At 43.9% G+C, this 21,566-nt stretch overlaps 6 protein-coding genes across 6 annotated transcripts; 4 read left to right on the top strand and 2 right to left on the bottom strand.

The window, feature by feature from the left end:
- Positions 1 to 155: 155 nt before the first annotated feature.
- AOL_s00176g43 (uncharacterized protein) lies at positions 156 to 2,051 on the top strand (the record flags this gene model as incomplete). The annotated part of the gene is made up of 3 exons (XM_011128179.1): positions 156 to 254; positions 309 to 1,763; positions 1,836 to 2,051. 3 exons carry the CDS (start codon positions 156 to 158, stop codon positions 2,049 to 2,051), a joined length of 1,770 nt encoding a protein of 589 aa, XP_011126481.1.
- A 5,065-nt stretch (positions 2,052 to 7,116) lies between these two features.
- On the top strand, positions 7,117 to 8,569 carry AOL_s00176g42 (uncharacterized protein; the record flags this gene model as incomplete). Its single annotated transcript, XM_011128178.1, has 2 exons — positions 7,117 to 7,389; positions 7,469 to 8,569. The coding sequence occupies 2 exons, from the start codon at positions 7,117 to 7,119 to the stop codon at positions 8,567 to 8,569; spliced, it is 1,374 nt and encodes a 457-aa protein (XP_011126480.1).
- Positions 8,570 to 9,777: 1,208 nt separating this feature from the next.
- On the bottom strand, positions 9,778 to 12,192 carry AOL_s00176g41 (uncharacterized protein; the record flags this gene model as incomplete). Its single annotated transcript, XM_011128177.1, has 5 exons — positions 9,778 to 9,832; positions 9,891 to 10,549; positions 10,630 to 11,431; positions 11,499 to 11,867; positions 11,945 to 12,192. 5 exons carry the CDS (start codon positions 12,190 to 12,192, stop codon positions 9,778 to 9,780), a joined length of 2,133 nt encoding a protein of 710 aa, XP_011126479.1.
- Positions 12,193 to 12,758: 566 nt separating this feature from the next.
- AOL_s00176g40 (uncharacterized protein) lies at positions 12,759 to 14,216 on the bottom strand (the record flags this gene model as incomplete). The annotated part of the gene is made up of 2 exons (XM_011128176.1): positions 12,759 to 13,619; positions 13,695 to 14,216. The coding sequence occupies 2 exons, from the start codon at positions 14,214 to 14,216 to the stop codon at positions 12,759 to 12,761; spliced, it is 1,383 nt and encodes a 460-aa protein (XP_011126478.1).
- A 2,090-nt stretch (positions 14,217 to 16,306) lies between these two features.
- Positions 16,307 to 17,504, top strand: AOL_s00176g39 (uncharacterized protein; the record flags this gene model as incomplete). The annotated part of the gene is made up of 5 exons (XM_011128175.1): positions 16,307 to 16,891; positions 16,951 to 17,004; positions 17,194 to 17,241; positions 17,310 to 17,351; positions 17,409 to 17,504. 5 exons carry the CDS (start codon positions 16,307 to 16,309, stop codon positions 17,502 to 17,504), a joined length of 825 nt encoding a protein of 274 aa, XP_011126477.1.
- A 1,501-nt stretch (positions 17,505 to 19,005) lies between these two features.
- Positions 19,006 to 21,560, top strand: AOL_s00176g38 (uncharacterized protein; the record flags this gene model as incomplete). The annotated part of the gene is made up of 2 exons (XM_011128174.1): positions 19,006 to 20,053; positions 20,167 to 21,560. 2 exons carry the CDS (start codon positions 19,006 to 19,008, stop codon positions 21,558 to 21,560), a joined length of 2,442 nt encoding a protein of 813 aa, XP_011126476.1.
- Between the last annotated feature and the right edge of the window lie 6 nt (positions 21,561 to 21,566).

The following is a 21,566-nucleotide window of genomic DNA, read 5'->3' as shown; positions in this document are numbered from 1 at the left end:
TTTTTTACTCGATATCATTGCATCTCAGTAGTTCTCATAGCGTCTTTGGTAGTTCCAAAGAATTTTCGTTTTCAAAATTTCCTTTCTTCTCTCTTGATAACTTATTCATTTAATAAATTTAGTCAGTTCATTTTTTCGCCTTGAATTGCTTTGATATGAAGAGCTATCTATTCGCAGCTGTAGCTGCTATAGTCCCAAATCTTGCATTTGCCGTGCCCACCTGCACAGGCGAGAAACAATACTTCTTCGACACAGTAAGTACGACTTTTTCAGCCGTTGAAAAGCTTGAGACTAACCTCCGCCGCTAGATCCCAGCTTCCGTCGATTTAAAATGGTATCCGTGCAACCAGACTTACGAGTGCGCACGCCTCTCTGTACCATTGAACCCTCTTGAACCCAAGAATGGATTGAGAAGTGAAATTCCGATCATAAAACGTCCTGCAAAATGTGGCTCGGGCGAGTACAAAGGCATAATCCTGACCAATCCAGGTGGCCCAGGTGGTTTGGGTATTGAGTTTATCTTCACATACGGCGAGACAATCGCAAACTTCACTGGACCTGGCTGGGATATCATTGGGTTTGACCCCCGTGGTATGGGATATAGCAAGCCCAACGGTGCTATCGGGTGGAACGGTGTTCCACTTGTAGCACCAAACCTACAGAACGCTACCTATCTTACCCAAGAACAACTAGGGAAGCGAGCTATCAGGCCAGACCACTATGGCCTCAAGATTGCACCTCGTCCGGCTGCATGGATCGATACAGTGATTGAGTCGGGAGTTGAGTTTAACGAACTCCTCCAAGCCAAGGCAAACGCTGATAATCAAGCTGTTCCTTACATGACGACCCCAAATGTTGCTTTCGATATGTTACAGATAGCTAAGGCGGACGCCCGTCTTAAGGGAAAACCTGAAGATAATGTCCTTGTCAATTACTACGGTCTCAGCTATGGTTCAGTCGTCGGCCAAACGTTTACATCTTTGTACCCACAGCACGTGGGTCGGTTTGTTATTGACAGTGTCGTAGACCTTGAAGATTGGTACAATGCCGATATCAGGTCGACTCTGCAACATACAGACGAGGGCGTTTCCACTTTCTTCACAACTTGCTTCGATGCCGGTCCGGAGAAATGCGCTTTCTTCACTGGGCACACATCAGGTGCTATCCGCGACCGATTTAACAATCTATGGGCAAACTTCGACACCGCCAGAGGTATTCAAGAAAACTGGGCGAATGTTACTGATGTCTCCGTCGGACAAGAAGTTATGAAGAACATTCTCATTCAAGTTCCATATAACGCTATCGTCACTTTCCCAGCCTACGCCAAGACTTTGGCGACCGTCGAAGCATTGGTTAAAGCGAAGAATGCCACCGCTGCGAATATGGAGGAGATCAGTGTTCAATGGACAGGACCACCAGACCCTAGCGACCCAGTTCGAGGAGAAAACGCATTAGAGGCTTGGTGTTCAGACTCAAATGATCCTCGTATGGTAGGAAGTGACTTGCCCGTTCCTCAAGAATTTATCAACACCGTTCACAACTACAGTGTTTCATCCGGTGAACGTTTCATTCAAGTCTACGGAATCTGCAGTCGCCTCAAGCTCAGACCAAAGTGGAGATTCAGCGGCAAGATTGGTGGTGCTACTAAAACTCCGGTTTTGTTCGTTGGACTTTCAAAGGACCCTGTCACTCCCTTTGAAAACGCAGAGAAGGCTAGGACGCTACACAAGGGTGCCAAAATGATATATGTTGACGCTGTTGGTGTAAGTTTAATACCCACCGGTACTTCTATATAAGGAATGATATGAAACAGTACTAACTTTTTGGCTCTATAGCACGGAATCCTTGGTCAGCGAAACTGGTGTGTGTTCGATAAAGTCAGGGCTTACTTCCAAAATCTCACCTTACCTGGTCATGATAACCGCTGCCCTCGAAGCGAAATTCCTTTCCAATATATCCCAAAGACTTCCCGTGAAAAGCGAGAAGCTTGGGACTCGATGGCTCATCATCGCAACATCCTTAGGATGCATCGTTCTATTGGGCTCTTGTAGATCTATTGTATGTTGGAGTTTTAATACCGGATTTGGGTGGAATGTACGATAAATAGATGTTGAGTAGTTAGTCATATAGCCTTCATAATACCGGCTTTCTTTAGTGGATTAATTCATAAAGATAGTTTTAACAGAAATTCAATGGTCGCGTCGGCTCTAGAAAAGTTATTATATTATTATCTATAATATGAATGAGCAAAAGTGTTAACATGTTCAGCTAGGTCTGAACGGCATATAGTCCAGAACCAAGATGAGCGCTCGAGCAGGCCTAGGAAGCTCAAAATGTACTCAAGAAAGCTGCGATAATGGATCTCAATACTATACACTATGACTACTAGGTTAAAATAACCACCAATTAGTTCTATCCGGTGTCATAGGGTGTACGATCTTGATGTACTCGACATTCACAAAAGTTCCAAACTACCTGGCTGCCCAGCTCTCCTTTGCAAATTTGGCGTATGAACCTTGTTATCAAGATTTATTATCATATAGTTCTTTTCTTTGTTAATATTGAAACGGAATAGCCCTCTGAACTTCATTGAGGCTGTATTTTAAGAGAAGGCTCTCGAATCGCTGTATGTTCGGGCTCTGCCCGTGAATCGACAAATAATAGGACCCGCGGACTTCGCCTACAGGACTTATCAATATTCAATTTTGAACAAAATATTGCTCTAGGCCTTCGCCAAAGCCACGAGATGGGAAAACCACAGAGCCTAAGTCCAAGCGCTCGTTTCAAAGGATTATATGTAGATAAGGCAAATGACGATCGATGTGCCCCCCACTTGATTCCTTCGAACGGAACGGCATCAAGCGGACTTAAGATTCTAGTACTTGAAGTGGGGCTCATTTGCTTGCTATCGTGAAAATCAAGGCGGTTCGGGGAGCGCTTGTTTTCAGAGGCTTGTGTCTAAACTTCGACATTCTTAGTCGATTTCCAGTTCTATCGCAAACTCTGCTCACGCCATAAGTCGTTATATCTCCTCCAGATCTGACACTCTAAGTGGTGGAGAATCATACGAGCATGAATATGTGATGCTGATACCCAAACCGGACGGAACTAATTAATGCAAGAAAGGGGGACAATACAGTCACAATATCCGAGGTCCGAAAGAGTGCAAATCGTGATAAACGTCTTAAGTGCTTCACAAAATACCACACCAGCCGCTGTTCTTCCCGTTGCCAAGGCCCAGATCAAAAAATTATTAAAACCTTATCTCCGAAAAACCTTGGTATTAATTTCACTATGGAGTCGGTGTCGAAGCGATTGATACCATTGTCGTCTGGATTATCTAAGTTTGTATACTTCTTAATCGTTTTCTACTTTGATGGCGTCCCTGATTGTTGAAATCTTTGATATCGGTAGCCCCCTTATCAACAGATTAGTGCCTTTTCATGGCGCAAGAGGTTACGAACATTAATTGTTGCATGAATGAACTAGAGTTTAAGTGTATTATATGTAGCCGGCCAGTCTATAGTCTGCTAGCTTCATTGATATACTGCTTAGATTGTATCTCGTCCGAATAGACCGATTCGATGAAATCAGACCTGAAGGTCTTTAGCAACAAATGCAACAATATTGGACTTGACTGCTGTAACATTAAGCTCGAAATTTTACCAATTTTATTAATACCTATGAGGAAATCGACCCAATATCTTCTTCCTACCATTTATTACCTTCGAAAGAAAAGCCGATATACTGACTTTGTAGGTCTAGACCCCGCAATGCTGGCATCTCGGTTGGATATATTACTATTAATATACGTTCCTATAGTTTTTATGCGATTGACTATATTGAGTACCTTTCTTTCATCCTTTATCGGGCTTGAATTAGTACTATAGTAGGAGTGATACCCTAAAGCCCGCAAACCTTTAATTTGGTTACTATAGCTGGGACATTATGATTGTATTCAATATACTAGGATTGAATCGAAGATCTCAAGAGAGAACGTTGAAGCCAGGCTGGGTGGATTAGTTTGCATGAATGAACTATAAATTCGTGTACCTTCTGATATAATTCAATACTATCGCTTTCCACGTAAATTTATACACGCCAATAAATCCCAGCCCAGGTTTTCTCTAAAATGGGTTTGCGTGGACTTACGCGCAGAGTAAACCTGCAATTGATAGAAGCGACTAGCGAGCTAGATGTATCTACGGTGTATATGCTTTGTGTAGAATGTCGGGCTCAACGTTCTTCCCTTCGATCACACTATTGAGAGCAACCACGAGCTTGCATGCACCCTACAGATGTATAAAGCTCCATCTAATTCAGCGCAGTAATGAAAATATTACATTCAATAGGTGATTCAAAAACTAGAGTAGGAATCACTTGGCATACGTAATTTATAGCAACAAAAGCCTAATCACATTAGCGAAGGCGCAGTACTTTGGTGGCTTGAGGCGGGTAGGTCGACAGAGACATTGATGGATACATACATACAGATGTCAATCGTTCTAGTTTGTGAAACTCAGCCCTTTTTGCCTCAATCAATACAGGCAATATGGTTGTTGCCAAGTTGGGTCTAGAGCCCCTTGGATAATGACATTTGATTGGATAGTGGCAAACTAGAATCAGCAACAATATACACAGTACGTTGTAGATATTGAAAACTGAGTAGAATTCATTATTGATAGGAGAATAATAACTATAGAAATTCAATGTTTCTAGTTCACAAAATAATCTTTTGAAAGTGAAGACGGAGTTAGTGAACTCGTAATTATTCGGAGGGATATTAGCTCCGATTGTCGACATCTCAATTTTTGAGTTGCTGTAGCTTAGATCGATATAAGATGTCATCGGCGAGAACGATACAGCCTCATAAGACCTGGAACATTGACTAGCGGAGTGCTTCGGCTGCTTCGCTAACAGATGTGAGTGTCTGCCTAATGTCAGCTTCTGGATGGGAAATTCCGCCCACCACACTGTGTTGAGAGTGTGGTATATGGCGTTTTGAATCGAATTTCAGGGGTAACAACCTCACCACAAACGAAGGTCACAGGTCGCCGCCAAACGGCACAGTTGGACACCCATCGACTCGACATTGGCTGAACGGTTCCACCTCTGTAGGAGCTCACCATCTCATGATTTGATCTTTCATCCCACCGTTACGGATCATGGGCCCGTCTAACAATGATTGCTGGGAGATATCCCACAATTCTGACCACCATTTCCTCGCGGAGGAAATCCTTTACAATTGCCATTGTGTGTGGGCATCTGACATCACCGCCATCAATATCTAGCTGCATATCTGCTAGCTTTTGTTGAACGGGATTGTTTCAGTAGAAACTGAATCTTTAATTTCGCGAAGCTCGGGTGGAGTTTTCGCCCCGCGGCCTCGATGCGCCCAAGACCATCGATCCTCGCAGCTTGCATATCGATACCAACGGCTGCAAGGATACCCGCGTTCTCCGCCATCAGCTGGAAATTATTATTACGACTTTGAAAAAATAATGGCAATCTTATCGATGGTTTGAAATCAATTGTCGACACGTAACACGAACAAAGATGGCAAACTTGATGTGCCACACCTCGAAGTCACGAGTTTCTGGTTGAAATTAAACTGGGACCGGATAAACCTTCTGCTGCGGGTTCATATATTTTTGAACCTCGTCAACCCAAGATTTGGTTGCCCACCATCATTAATACCATCCAAAACGTTTTCTTGGAATTTTGAAATTATCATCAATTCCATGTCCGCAAACGTGTGATTCCGACTGAAATCGTCTGAGATAATTCCACGTTTTATGCATTCAGCGAAAAAGGTCGGACAAATGTCTCGATCTAGTAAGCTCCGGACCCACTTTCATCCCGTCGCCTGAGTGATAGTGGGCGTCCCATATGATAGCGAATAGCAGATGTTCGTTTCCCGCTAACTGGACTAGCATGTTTTTGTGTGTTCGATAAATTAGCAGTCGGAATTCTGAGGGCATGTTTCGTCGGACGAAAACGTGGAGAGAGTCAGGAACCTGAAAATGGTTGCCGGTTGTCTCAGCCGAATTTCCTGATGAAGTAAACGGGATGCCCGTCGGCATCTGGATCTACTGCATCTGGAAACTTTGGGGATCGGAAGTTTTTTTTCTTTCTTCTTGGTTTTCCTTTTGACAATTTTCATTACCTAATTTTAAGTGGGAATCATTCCAAGTCGAAGAATAAACCGCCAAGTTGTCGCTGTAGCACTGCTAGAACCTCTCATTAATAATATGAATCGAGGTTCTAATTTCTGTGGGATTTGCAGTGCCTGACCCTAGTGTTTCTTTCGTCTTGAACTTAATAAAGTCCGCTAGACATAGGTGTGTGAATAATTAGTTGGCCTCGATGTCGGCCGAATCCCATGTCTTTGCTGATCACTTCTCAATCGTTGTTCCAGATTCCAGCTTCATCCTTGAGGTCTGCAGATGAGGGTTGCGACGGCTTTCAGAAGTCTCCTTTCTGGCAGGATTATGTGCTTCTGGAGGAGTGCGCGAGTCAAAATCTTATACAACAGAAGCAAGCAGCCCCTCGCTCGGTGAAATATCATGTCAATACCGAGTGATAAAGTGTTTGATGGTGGGTCCAAGAGTGGGGACCTACCGCACCATGGGTTTTGTCTGTCTGTGCGGTGAATGTTCAACCCTGGTTCATCTTCTCGCCCACCAGTGCACGTTCACTCCCAAGACTTTTTCTTGCAGGAACTCGGCCTCGCCTGTAACCTTTTAATGTCATTGAAAACCGGTTTTCACGAGCGCGAGGCCGCATATATCACATTTCTTGTACCTGATCGACTTCCTAGGCCAGGAACGATTATATAGTATAATCTCTTCGTATTCGCAAAGTTCTGGAACTGGGCGAAGAATATATACCCCAAACCACCCAGGCTCGTCTCTAACTGGAGAAAAAGTTTAATTCCTTTCAATTCGTCAAGTCTTCGACATTTCCCCAGATCGTGGGTCGCAGCCACCTTCGTCAGTTTAACAAGTAAACGCTTCGATATCTTTTCGACAAAGAAGCGATGCACAAACCAACTTCGAACTTATAGTCGGGTAGCAGCGAAGATCGATTTATTTCCTTCCTTTCCAACAAGTAAAAATGGGAATGTCAGGGGATGCCGCTATAGCAGTCGAATGGGGTGTGTTCGGCATCACATTCCTCTTTGTCGGGCTGAAAATATTTGCACGGCATCGGGCTGGTCGACTCGGCTTTAGCGACATCTTGATCGGCCTTACATGGCTGATGTTTCTGATAACCAATACTTGCGACAATGAGCTTTGGAGGAGGGGGTTGTATCGGGATGATCTTTCTTGGAAGGATGACTGGTCAAATGTGATACCAGATCCCGATACTCGGATGACGCTGATGAAGGTAAGATTTAATTTCAGATCTATCCACCAGATGATAGGTACGACTAGGTAGAATGCTAACAGATCGTCTCCGATTGTAGATCAGCTATGCTTCTTATTTCCCATACATCCTTCAACTCTGGGGTGTCAAATTCTCTTTTCTGGCTCTCTATTATAGTCTCGTCAGCTCTCGACTCCCTAAACTCCGACTTGTCCTCCATTTCATCACCGGTTATACCATCATTACACTTATCATATCTATCGTTTTAAATCTTGCTTGGTGCACACCAATATCTAGAAACTGGGATCTTGATTCGACTGCCCGTACCACTTGCTTTGCCGGTCTCGTTCCAGACCTCGTCCCTGTGGTTTTCCATATTTCCTCTAGTTTTGCGCTTTACCTATTCCCTTTCGTTCTCCTTAACTCCTTACGGGTACATCTTCCAGGCCCACAGTTCAACGGGATACTGGCATTGTTTGGTCTCGGGGCTGCCTGCATCGGCATTACCATCGGCAGATTCATTGCTAACGGAGACGAAGCCAACATCCCAACAATAGCTGTCTGGACAGCTATGGAAATGGCGATAGGTCTGATAGTTGTTTGTTGTCCGGCTCTCAAGATTCTCTTCCCAGCGAAGTGGAGAAAGCCGGGCACCATTCAATTACAGTCTGGCATCGATGAGAGCACCGATGGGAAAGACGGAGAAACCGTCAAATCCTGGCTTAGTGTTCGAACAAGAACAATTTCGAAGACAAGTGAAGGCATGAGTACATGGTACCGTGGCTCCGTTGACACCTCAGACTTGGAAATGGAATCCCAGACCATTCAAACACAAAACTCGAGCTCGAACCAACGGAGAAGTGGGAGGTCCTCTCAACAGCGTCTTCTCTCTCGCATCTCACAGTTCCGGGAGGGCTCGGTTCGAGAACCAGAGGCTGCTTATATGCCCGGTACTCCATCATTAGGCAGTACACCACCAGACCGTCGAAAGCCTTCTAGAGACGGAGCAATGTACCCGCCTTCTGAGTTCAAGGTCGAAGAAAGCTTGCGACAAAACAATGGAAATGTTCAAGAGAGCGTAAATGCACTTCGGGATGATATCCTCCGAAGTATAAGCTTCGCATACGATGAACAATCCTATAACCATAATCACCATACCCACACGCAACCAAGAAAGACATCGAGAGAAGGGTGGCGCTGAGCGTACCCCCAAATATTCCACTTAGCTTACCTTTGCTTTACTATTCTGCATTTTTTTGGGGTACACCGCATAACTTGGCCACAGTACACGATAACGGCCGTTCATATCACAACTTGCTTCTTTGTTTTTTTCCCTCGCTTTTCAGTTTTCAAGATACCTTTGTTTATCTTCTACGAACGCATCATTAGGGGTCAGGGGTAGACATGTGGAGGCGTTTGCAAACTTTTGGTTGGTGATTGATCGTTACTCTTTATTTTGAACCACCGCTCTTTTATATATTCATACGGCATAGCGACGGCGTTTTCAATTCCTTACTCCTTGATACACACGGTTGTACTTGTACGCATACGATACTATCATTCATTTCTTTGTACTCTTTAAATTTATTTACATAGGTACATAGTCTGTCAGCCTGGCTAACGCTAGAGAGGCGATATTCTGATGTTGCAATTTGATTCCATTCGATATATTATACTTCGTCTTTGGGTTATGAATTTGCCCAAATCTAAAATAATTTCCGATGATGTAATGCCGGGTAAACCTTATCATTCTAGGATAAAGAGCTGATGGGAAATTGGTCTTTGGAGTGGCAGCATTGTGGTCGGGTATAGCCGAGGCCTTATTCCATAGGTAGGTAGCGCATGTGTTCTGCAACATGCGCATGGATATCAATATGTGTTTAATCAAATATCCTAACCGATGCCCACTTATCTTTAACATCCGCGATAGTTGTTAATTTCAAAACTATACATGCATGCTGTTAGTGTTAGAATCCCCCGCTGTGTCTATGGAGAAACTTCTAGGATAGTCTTTGAGCATCCTCCGGCCGTAGATCTCATTGACAGAAGTTAGTTATGAGCGTCAGTACAGGAGGTTCTCGACAAGAAGAGCATTCGACAGAAAACCGATAAGACACGAGTTCGCGAAGGAACATGTAAAAAGTTTTGTTTTTTAGTCGACGCTCCTGAACAGGCCATTTTTATCCTCCTTTACTAGGAAAATATCCTTCTTCCGTAGTTAAAAGTCTGTGGCTAGTTATTTTCATTATGGCGACTACGGAGATTTCCGCACAGGAGAAAAAATGGATTTCGATTACATTGTAACGGACCAGGATTGTGAATGATTGATGAATAATTTAGATACGGGCTATCACAGCTTTCGTAACTCTTTTTTATGATCTAATCAATGGAAGTATCGTCTCTGTAGTTTTAAATTGGGTTGTATGCTGCATTTGGATAGTACGCTTCAACAATCATCTCGTCCCTACGAGGAATGTTAGCGAGGGTGTACGATTTCAAGCAGAGCGAAGTTTAGGGCTTACTGCTCCCAAAATGGTGCCCCTTCGAGATCGACGTCAATGATGGTAGTCTCTCGAATCTGGGTCTTGAGTTCATCGATACTTGTGATAACACAACATTTCTCATCACGTTCTGGGAGGTCTGGAATTCCGAGTGCTGGGTTTTCCTCATCATCGTCATCTTGTCCACTAAGATTCAAGCTGGCGAATGGTTCAGAAAGGCCTGGGAGGGATGGCGATGGGGGCTCTTCGCCCTTTTCGGCCTCGTCACCTGCATCGTATTCGACAGACTGTTGTTGGATGGCACTAGGTTCGTGAGACCTGGTACTGTGTCTTTGGCGTCTTCGGGGAGAAACAAAATGGTCATGAACAGCGCTTCCACCAAAGCGCATTCCCTCGAGTGGGTTGGAGTTTGTTGAAGAGGAATCTGAATCTGAGTCTGACAAAACAACATTGGCCCAGTAATAGATTGGCTCAACGTCTGGGGCAGTATTGATGTGTCGGCCGACGATAATGATCTGGAGGTCGTGGGAGTGGAACTCTGCAAGCTCGTCATCATGAATTCTAGCGAAGTTTTCTGCTATTTTGCAGATGCATCTTTCCTTTTCTTTCGTCTGATGGACGTATCTCTCGACAAGGTTGAGAATACGGAAGATACGAAGATTGGGAGGGTTTTCCCACTCCTAAATTTTTTGTGGTTTTTAGCCTGCTTCATTTGATCGAAAAATATATATATTTTTTGCCCACGAGGTTAGTTACTTACGATATCATATTTCTCGATCGCAGCGTAGCGAACGGCGATTGCAAGCTCGCGAAGACGTTTAAATCGGGCGAACTCGCTCATGAGTGGTTCATTACCGGTAGTGGACTCAACCAATCGAAAACGCTTCCCAGTGCTTGATTCCATCCAGAGATATCGAAGGGTGTGGCTGTGGCATTTCATTAGACAGTCGGTGGACATCTGTCCCTGCTCATAACTGAATTCAAGGTGAAGTCTCTGTAAACCAACACCAAGACCACGAATGAGCGCAGCAGCGTCCTCCGGGGAACATGTTCTGATCAAAGATAAGTGGGTTAGATTGTCAACTTGGAGTCGACGCGTGAGGCCTGGACATCCCCCAGCTTCAGTGCTTGGGCAGTTGATAATCTTGAGCCTCTTAAGTTTGGCCCAGGGAATCAAGACCAAAGTCGAAAATTGCAAAGCCATCATGTCTCGGCAGTTGCTGATAACGAGACTTTTTAATTTGGTGAGAACGCGAATAGAGCTGAAGTGTCTCTCGAGGCCAATCCAATCGACATTTTCTTCAAAGGACAACTTCTCGAAATCTAGAGACAAGTAACTGAGAGAGTTGTGATATCTACCAAGGTGAAGAAGGAAGGTTAAGAACTGCCCCCCAACGTTGATGTTGATCCCGTGAATGACGAGTGATTGCAGGATGCGTGGGACCTTCTCGTCAGCAAAATGAGAGACAAGTGAAGTTTCGTGGAGGCTAAGGTGTCTAAGGCTGCTGAGTTGCCTTTGGAGAGTTGGGAAGATGTCCCCACCAGTGTTTGGCTCATCCATTCTACAAGGTTGAAGGATTAATGTACCAGGCTCTGATAACCTTGAAAAGACCAAGAGAGATAACTTACTGGAACGATTCTAACTGGTTGGCTGACACGCGAGACAATAACTTTGCTAGGAGGTAGAACATACTACTACGCATAGTTTTCGAAAGTTGGTCCCAGGAAGCGGGAGTGGCTTCAATTTTAGAGATAAACTTTTCCTTCTCTAGGTCGCACCTTGGGATGACAGCGAGGTTTCGCATTAAAACCAAGCTGTTTTCGGTATTGTCAATGACCGCGTCAAAGTATTCTATATCGAGCTTACCAGAATAGGAATACTGGAAGGCAGCACATGAATAAAGAACTCTAAGATGGGTATCAATCTCAAGAATTAGACCGGGTTTAGCCATGGTTAAAGATATTAGATGAGCAGTCTCGGGGCTAGACGCTAGGTTGCTATGCAAAAGATAGATGGGGTATCTGTCGAGATTGATGTAGAAGGATGGTGTGGGTGAATAGGAAAAGATTCTCACCGAGGACCATAATAAGCAGGCCCCAGATCAACTTCAGCAGATGACCCTGGGGATGTTGTGAGGCCCGGAACTTCGTGCAAGTTTCCTGGGAGGTATGGGAGAGCGACAGGGCCAAAGCCCTCTTCTAAATCGTAGTCGCTCAGCGGGGCTTCAAATAGAATATCTTCGTCTACTAGGGCCTCCTCTTCTGACAGGAAGCCAAAGAGCTCATAGTCGGGTGGTAGGGGAGGATAGGCTGGGGGCGCCATTTCCATCTAACTGAACGTAGCTCTATGATGGGGTGTCTGGAGGTAGATACGTTAGCGCTATCTATTGCGAAGCTTAGAGTCAAGAGAGCACCGTATAGGGGGAAGTGGGGACGGTACGAAACGTACTCTATCAGTTCGGTGCTAATAAGTTCAATGGGTTAGTAGTGACTCTGGAAATGATGGTGATGTTGATGTTTGATTGATGATGACGATGATGACGATGATAATGAGTGATGTTGAGGTGGAAGGTTGGAGACGTAATAACGTCCGTGAGAGATGACCTACATTTCATCTACACAATTTAGTAGCCTAACACTAGAAACTCTGCCTCCAGCAAAGGATACTCGTTGAACTGCAACTTATCATTTCACGGGCAATAAAGAATGATATTAGAATGTATTGTTCAACAAGTCTGAGCCTATTTTATAGAGACAATTATACTACAACTTTATATGATAGACGCTGCTTTAGGTATTAAGAGAATCCCACTGCGGACAGACGGGGGCAACGTTGAAGATATTTTTAGTCGCGAATCCTGTAGACGACCATTTAATACTGTTGGCATCCTAGTATCCCGACCATTCGAGGTCCATCTGTTCCTCCTGGAGAATACCGCCCACAACTATTTCTGAATGCCCGTCCAGCATTGGGTACTGCCACTTCCATATATTGTCATAAGGCATAAGCGAAGCCTCCCAGAACCGATACCAGCTCGCAAATTCGCCATCCATCCAGAATTCTCCAGGTTCCTTCCAGTCCTTAGGTTTTGATTCGGAGAACTTGATTAAGTACTGGCTTAACCCCCCAGTCGTATTCTGCATAGTTTCAATGAATTTCATCCATGACCCGCTGTGGTTGTCCATTATTCTTGCATGCTTAAATGTCGAGGGGTTCCTGAACTTGTGTGTCGGATCACACTCACTGTACCAGAGTGAGTATTGAATGTCTATATGCGGGACAGCCCTAAATAGTCGTTTGTTTTCGTCTTTGGACCACCATGAATAATGCATTTTCATTCCCCAAGTGCTGGTCTCTAGAACATCCTGTGGAACAGAGATTTCAGATTGGTCGACACCATAGGTATCGAGATCCAATACCCAGCAATACTTATCTCCAACTCGTCTATGAGGTCGGAAGGGACAATTCTTCACGCATTTATGGAAGTTTCCATAAGGTTTGAACTCAAAACCGCGTCCCTTATACTTTTGAACGCCATTATCGGAGCTTCCTTTGAGCGCTTGCGTGTAGAAGGAATGTTTCTCGCCGAACGTATGGTAGGGGAAAAAGCTATATGCTCGATTCCAAGTAAAAATGTTGAATATATGAGTAGCGTAGTAGTCTGCGAGGATAGAATTCAGCGGGATTCCTTTTGCGGATATCAACTGGATCTTGCGGTTTGGATAGGTATCGTTTACGAAGTTGAAAACCTAGAGCCATAAGATAGTCATACGCAGTAAGTAACTTTATAGTTTCACTCGAGAAGCTTGAGAGTAAATACGTACCCCATCGATTTCAGTTGTAGTATACAAAGCTGCTTCAGAGCTCGCATCATCAGTTGGGTCCCAGTCTGAACCCTCGGTCTCAAATATTTCTTTAACAAAATTCTCCCTCTCTGAATTCCTGCACAGAATCGCTGTCTTTGTCTCTTTAGACTGCCAAGAATAAGGGGAATACGAGTATCCTTCCTTTTGTACGAGGTGATTGGCGAATTCCAACAAACCCTCTTCGCCGGTGATGTAGACATCGAGGTCGCTATCCGGCCACTTGACCCTCGCCAAGAACTGTAAGGCATGGCTTCCCGAAACAAGAGCATTGTGGCGAGCCATTAAGGTTCGAAATGCTAAGGGGTCGTCTACAAATCGTCGAAGGCTTCGGTTTATATTCCATAACTCGTACTTGAATAGCTGAAGGGATTTGCATGTCGCCAACAGTCTGACAATATCTGGAGGGTCAAGGAAGCTAAAGATTGACGTGTAAAGAATCGGCTGGGAAGGTGACAAAAGATTTAGCAGATGGATGGTCATGATCTTATTGGGTACTGTTTTTTGGTGTTTCTGTGAGCTGGTGAGAATGATGAAGTAATTCAGGAGAAGCTCCAAGGTTAGCTTCAGGTTCCAATTAAGATTGAGCTCGGTTCACAAGGCTGGGAATGAACATTAAGCTCCACGATCAAGCAAGGCAATCACGCCGCGTGGTCACCTCGCGTTGATTCTCACCCAAATAGGGAAATTCTGTATCCAGAATGCAACATTTTCAACGCGGAAGCATAAGAAGGTGTTGTTGCAAATATTTGTTTTGAGGCTTGTTCTAGGCAATTCTAGCTGACTCGAGGACGGCCCCTGCCCAACTAGGTCCCACATTGGGTTCGGGATCTTCTGTATTAGGTTTGTTTTCTAGAGTAATGATACTTTAGCGTATTGAGCTTGGTCCTACAAATAAATGATTATATTTATTGGAGTAGTAAGGATTTTGAAAATTTCAAGGTAACTCGAGCCGCCTCTGGTCAAGACTCCACCGGCCACTTCGGCACTAACCTAAATAATCTATTGTAGTAGTGAAACTTATAGCTTATCGATAGTCTATAGGGCTGGCCGAGATATGCTTTTGTTGAGATCTAAACTTGAACAATAATGATCCAGTCTTCGATGAAGTCCGACTCTCATTCGTAATATATGTCCAGGGCAGACCCCGACGCCAATTACCTTCAGTTTTAGACTAGAAAGCCCAGGGAAAATAAATTACCTACTCAAGATCCCTGTTCGAAGCTAAATGAATTTTATGTACCACCATACTTTTTCTATCGCAGGCTATTTAACTATTTTACTCCAACGAAAAGTGAGAAAGTATTATCGGCGGAACTTGCCGATCGATTAAACCTAAAAAACTTGGAGAACACGTGGATTCGCTGAAAACTCCAAAAGATCGGGAGAACTCCCCGGTTTATGGTTTAAATACGCAGGGTATATAATACAGCTGAAGAATATGCATATGCGTTACGTTTTTTGGAAGGTCTGAGCACTGTTCGGAAGATACTTTGTGGCTTGAATTCTGTGCTGCGAAAACATACGCACTAGCGTTAAGTTGGAAAACTCGGAAATGTCACCGCACAAGTTTGGTTGGGCGGACTTCACATTTAGGTCACAATGCGGGATGTGACAGGGTTCAACGGTCTTTTGCTGCCATACCCTAGTGTCGGAGAATACATTTCCAATATTAATATGAATCCGTGAATAGTTTTATCCCTGTAGAACTTAGGGTGCTAAGGATTTTTGAATTCTCATATTTGCCCCGCAATTTGATAAGCATCTAGAAAATTTAAAAAGCTGGCATTATAGGACTTACAGCAAATTGATGACACGATATATATGTTTTCATCCCGAAGGTACTCATAATTCAGTAGGTAGATGATGGGCCGTTCCCTTCATAAGCGAAATGCTTTGTCTACGAAGTTATACACTGGGCAAAAGAATTTTCAATACATATTGTGATTCCTTAATCATGAGGGATAGGTCGCATAAATGTGGTGTGCAAATACAAAGCGTTACAATGAACTAGATTCAAAAACTTCTCCAGACACCGGGTAAAAAAGTCGTGGCAAGTGCTGACTTGACGGTGCTCTTTCAAGCCCAGAATATCACAAAAGACTTGTTTCCCCCTCCTCTGCCATGTCTTAGCCCGGGAATAAGTGAGACAACTGCCGACGAATCCTCGTCACAAACTGCATTTGCTAGGACGTTTATTTGGTTTTGTTGCGGCTGATCAATTCAAAAGTATCAGTAAGTATTCCCGCAAGGTCAATGAATATCGCAAGTTTTGTTGAGCTGGATGTCCAGTGGTCGACTGGGCCATGGGGCCCAAAACAAGGCAAATGGATTCGAATTGGAGTTAGCATCAGCGCCGCCTCATACCATATATCCGATGTATAGGTCTTCGAATATAAAAAGGCTAATCACTTCCCTTTGCATTCTACCATCTATTAGCTAGAGCAGCGCTCACTGTGCACAGCCAAGCACTACCCTTTCAATAAGACCCCACATACTCTTCATTTCTACCATATCATATTCGCGTTCAAAATTTTTTCTTTATACTATATATAAGTATAAACCTAGGCATCATGTACTTCGCAGCCATTCACTATGGCCTTGTTGCGTTTGAGCTTTTGCTCACTTCAGCCAATGCCTCCCCATACTATGGTATCAACGTCGGATATTCCAAACTCCAAGCTCGGGATCTATTCGTCGACCCTTCCACATGTGATGACTTTGTCATTGGGGCGACCAATACCAAAGTTGGTCAAGTTTGTGTCGGAATTTCAGGTGGCATTCTCAATGTCGCCTACGGAAAACTAAACAGCTGTACTTACAGCAGTGTCCACGTCTACGTCGGCACTGTACCACCCACGGACCGCAACCCCGGCGGATTTCCATACTCTAGCGATCCTGGTGGCATTTGTACTTTGTCTGCTGATAGGACTACTGCATCGTGCCCGATCCCTGTCCAGAACTCATGGAGGGCTTGTGAGCAAACCCTCTATATCGCGACTCATGGTTCTGTGAATTGCAGTCCTGGTGGTGGGCAGACTGGTTGGGGAATGGGAACATGTTTTGGTGGATCGAACGGCAATTGTGCTAAATATTGGATGTTCACGACCCATTGTTACTGCCCTTCAGTATCTGTCTTTCCACAGCAATATCAAACCGTATGTCTATCGCCCGCTACGTTCTCGGGGGAAGGCTGATATCTCTAACTATGTCTTAGTCAACCTCTATCTTCACATCAACTTCTACTACGGCGTTTTTAACCTCTACCACGGTATGCCATGAAAACCCGAGGATATTTACTAGTCCTTTTACAGTTTATTAGCTTACAAATAAAATACTACGACAGGTCACCTACACAACTAGTACAACGTCTGAATATCCGACGTCTACTACTGTATACCCTGAGCCCTTAAACTTGAAGCACACCGGTCATGACTACAACTAATATGATATTTCCTAGATTACATATACTACCAGTACTACATCTACTTATACTACCTCTACCACGGTATGTCATTATTTAAACTTTATGGTTATTCTATGTTATTCGGAACTAATATAGATGCTCCAATTTAGATTGTCTATGATACAAGCACCACATCTCTCTACACTACCACGGTATGTAACCCTCAATTTTCAGTAATATTCATTAAAAACTAATTATTTGTCTTATAGCAATATCCCGAAACTGTCATTACTTCGGTCACAACTTCAACTCTACCACTTTCATCCACTACATACACCCTGACTTGCACAAACCCTCGTCCTTAACTTCTCTATCTCTACTTAGCTATCATCTACGTTTGGCCCATGTGTCTACTCTGAAATGTCTCAAGTATATCTGTATATCAGTTAATGATAAAAGATTTCCCCGGGCCCCTGAATATTTTGCCCAAATCTTGTAGTGAGTTAATTTGTCTTGTACATGTACCGTACCTAGACTTAAGGAAATTTAATACTGAAGGCAGAACACATAAAACCGGAAAAATATCATTGCGATTAATATTTGTCGACGCTTGCAAAGTGGCGTTCTAATTAGCACCCATAGTATTCAGTAACAACCGGTGAAATGTTTGACAGTTCGAACAACTAACTTGAAATTACTATTTTCAAAATTCCGATGTTAGTTTATCAAAATTCAAATAAAAATCTAAACGATAAAGTCAAATATGAATATTCGAATGTTGAATTTAAAGAATACCAAGAATCTAAAAAATACCAAAACCCAATAAGAAATAAAATATGAGTTTAGAATTAAAATAAGGCTAGGTCTTCAAAAGTTTATAGTATCCGAATCTTCTATAGATATATTTCCGAGGAAATACTTATATAAAGACTACTAATGCGTGACTGTCCACGAGTCCGAAAATAGTGTCTACGTAGTTGGGTGAATTAGATTTTGCAAAGACATGATTGAGGTCGAATGGACAGGGTTCTTCTCGTTCGCAGTAATTGGCTGCACTTTCGTGCACAGCTCTACTGTAGATGTATGCCGTCTGTAGCTGCAGTAGCATAATTACAAGCTTGATGTGAAATAGTGTTTCAAACTTGCATGAGTCTGCTTTTTCCTTTGCGTTCATAGTAGAATAACTTGGGCAATACCCGCAATAGATTCGAATCATGATATCACACTGGCATGCATTATAACAATATGAGTAACCATAATAGTAACACTCTGACTTGGAACTACCATTTGGAGGTAGGGCTGTCGGGTTTAAGTGCCGCCGCAGTGTTGAATCGAAAATAGCAGTTAGCATTAGCTAAAATTACCGCAGCCACAAGATGATCGATCGAGCTTGAATAACCCAGAAATATGAGCGTTGTATTTTAAAATAGTACCGTATAAGGAAGTTTATACACCACATGCGGTAAGAGCAATAGTAAACTAACCGAAATAAGTGTTCCACGTGTTGCATTTTAACCGCAACGCATGCTTTCGCTAAATTACGAATCGGATGGATCAGACTGATGGCCCACGAGCGCCCAAAAATAGAGAAGTTAAATCAGGATCATCCAGACGACAATTTTTTAAAGGACTAAGGATCAATATATTTCCTAAGCTATGTCTGACCTCATATGTATCCTAATGAGGGACTTTCACAGTCGTAAAATGTCCGGATCATCCCGTAGGCTCTGAAAGATATAAGCCCCGGTAGCTAGAACATCTAAAGGATCATTCGAATTAATCCAAACCCACAAATAACCTTTCATATCATTTTGATGTCAGCCTTATATCGCGGTCGATGCGTTAAAGCTCCGCCGCTAGTCCAAAATGCGCGGTCTCAAGTTTACTTCTATCACTAAACTACTCTTCTATTCCCTGTTATCCACGCCTTTTCTCATATTCTTTTTATTATTCGACTTTAGCGTCGCTCAGTATGAAATCATCACGGAAACAGTATTTGAGATAGTACCAAACCCTCTTACTATCACATCATACCTCACACAAGAAGGCGGTTGCTTGATATTACCCACATGCCTTATCATCAACGGATCTGCCATATTTCCGTCCCGGGCAACCACGGGTGGTACTAACACGGCTTCTACGACCGCCATTGCCACATACACCGGTCAACCCGATGTGGGTTTTGTTTTATATGGCGACGGTAATCTTAGAGACCATTATATGCAATTCGATGATACGGATGGTAGAATGGAGTTTGCTCTAACCGGAGCATATCGCTTCGTTCAATTAGAGGTCAACGATGGCGGTAGCGGACTTTTACAAAATGGGTTGGATCTTAGGGAACTAGTTTTTTTGAGATATAATGAATCTGTTAAAGATATTTATCCGACAGAGAACGCTGATATTTTGGGTATTGTTCAGGAGGTGCGACATGCCGATGAAAATGAGCTTTTAGCATCGGATTTTATGGGGACATGGGTGTGGAATACTACTGATAACCAACTGGGGTTGGACAGAGACGGTGACCGTTGGGTGTTTTACGTCGGTATCGGATCGCAACTTCGAGTAAGGCAAATACCGGCGGACAGGGATTCTTATGATGTATTCGCACTACCAGAGAATATTTCAGTTCCATCTGATAGTGATTTTAAAAGATTATCTTTGGGTGCTGGCATCGCTTCTGATTTCCCGAGCAGTATTTTTACGCAATCGCCAACTACTACGTTCACCGATTCAACTGCCACTGGATCCTCGCAGACCACAGGTGACAATACAGGTGGTACGGGCACTAATGGGTCTGGAAGCCGAACTGGCACTGGTACTGGCACTGGTACTGGTACTGGTACGAGGGGCACAGACACCGCATCTGGGAGTGGGACGAGTGGACGATCAAGAACAGGAACTATTACTAATGGTTAGTTAAAAATTCCATTCCTACCTGGTCTCGGTTTCCTACCGGTATTTTACCGGTATTCGCTCATGATGGAAGTGGTATTCGGACTGACCCCATCGCTCGCTCTAATATAGACTCACGGACCACTACAGGGAGTAACGGCTCTACAAACACTGGGACTGCTACTAGAACCGGAACCGGAACTAGAACCGGGACCGCTACAGGTACAGGTACCGCTACAGGTGGGACAGGTACTGAGACGGGAACAGGTACAGGTACAGGGACGGGAACGGGAACGGGAACGGCTACTGGAACAGGGGGGACCGGGACAGGCACAAGTGGAGGAACCGGTACGGGTACGGGTACAAGTGGAGGGACCGGTACAGGCACGGGAACAGGCACAGGCACTGGTACGGGCACTGGCACTGGTGGCGCCACCGACAGAACAGCCCAAATCTACAATATCATCACATCAAACAACCTCCAACAATACTGCACCGAACTCCTTTCATACTTCTCCCCTACATGGCCTACGACGCTAACAACATACTCCGCGTACTCAACATCCACATCCTTCATCCCAGAGTTCACTTCAACAGAAACCACTTATACCAAAACCGAAGAGTACGCCAGCAGGACCTCAACAGCTTACGGATCTATAACTACAGATCCCGCTATCAAACGCAGAAGCTCAAGAGGTAATCGTAAAAGAGTTTATAAAACCATCAAGGGTAAATTCCGAGGACGCCGAACCGTACCCGATACACCGGCGCAGTTATCAGGTTACCCACCCGATTCTGTCAGCGCGGCTTGTGTCGAAGCCGTCACTTCACCAACAGCATATATTTACGACTATACCACACTTTCGACCCTATTACAATTCACCACAACTTTCGACACCACGCAGACAAATACAAAGAGTGATATTCTAACCACTACAACGGGACCCGTGTCTACGACAACCGTACCCGCTATCGGAAATTTCAAGCTTGTACATTCCGATCTAACAGACAAGAGTGGTACATACTACGGCTGGTTCATCAACTACATTTCACAGGCTATACCCGTTAAAGTCAACGCAGCTGCCGCGGATAACAAGGAAGGTGTTACTCAGATCTTCTATGACGCTTATAATAAGCCCGTTGTAACATGGCTTAAACCTGATCTATTCAGATCCTGGGTATTTTATGCGGCAATAGGAGGAACGGGCAACGCAGCGCCTACAAGTGATACCGTTTTAAATTATCGACTAGAAAACCAATTTATTTATCAAGCGGCGGGTTTGGCCCCGTTTCTTGTCGATTATAATTCTACGTCCTACGTTGCAACCCCGGATGCGGCTGTTGTGACGGGAGGAAAGTTCTATATCTGCGACACTGGAGATGCGTATGCAGCTCTAGGGTTTTGGGATCTTTATTATGGTCCGGCGGATTTTCCGTCGAAGCCTGATTATAATACTTATAAATGTCAGGATACGGGAATGGACGCGATACAGGGTGAAAATGTATGCTTGACTTCACCTTCTTAATATTCG

The sequence above is a fragment of the Orbilia oligospora genome (assembly GCF_000225545.1).
Source record: "Orbilia oligospora ATCC 24927 unplaced genomic scaffold scaffold00176, whole genome shotgun sequence".
NCBI lineage: Eukaryota > Fungi > Ascomycota > Orbiliomycetes > Orbiliales > Orbiliaceae > Orbilia > Orbilia oligospora.
This window is presented reverse-complemented; position numbering and strand designations above follow the sequence as displayed.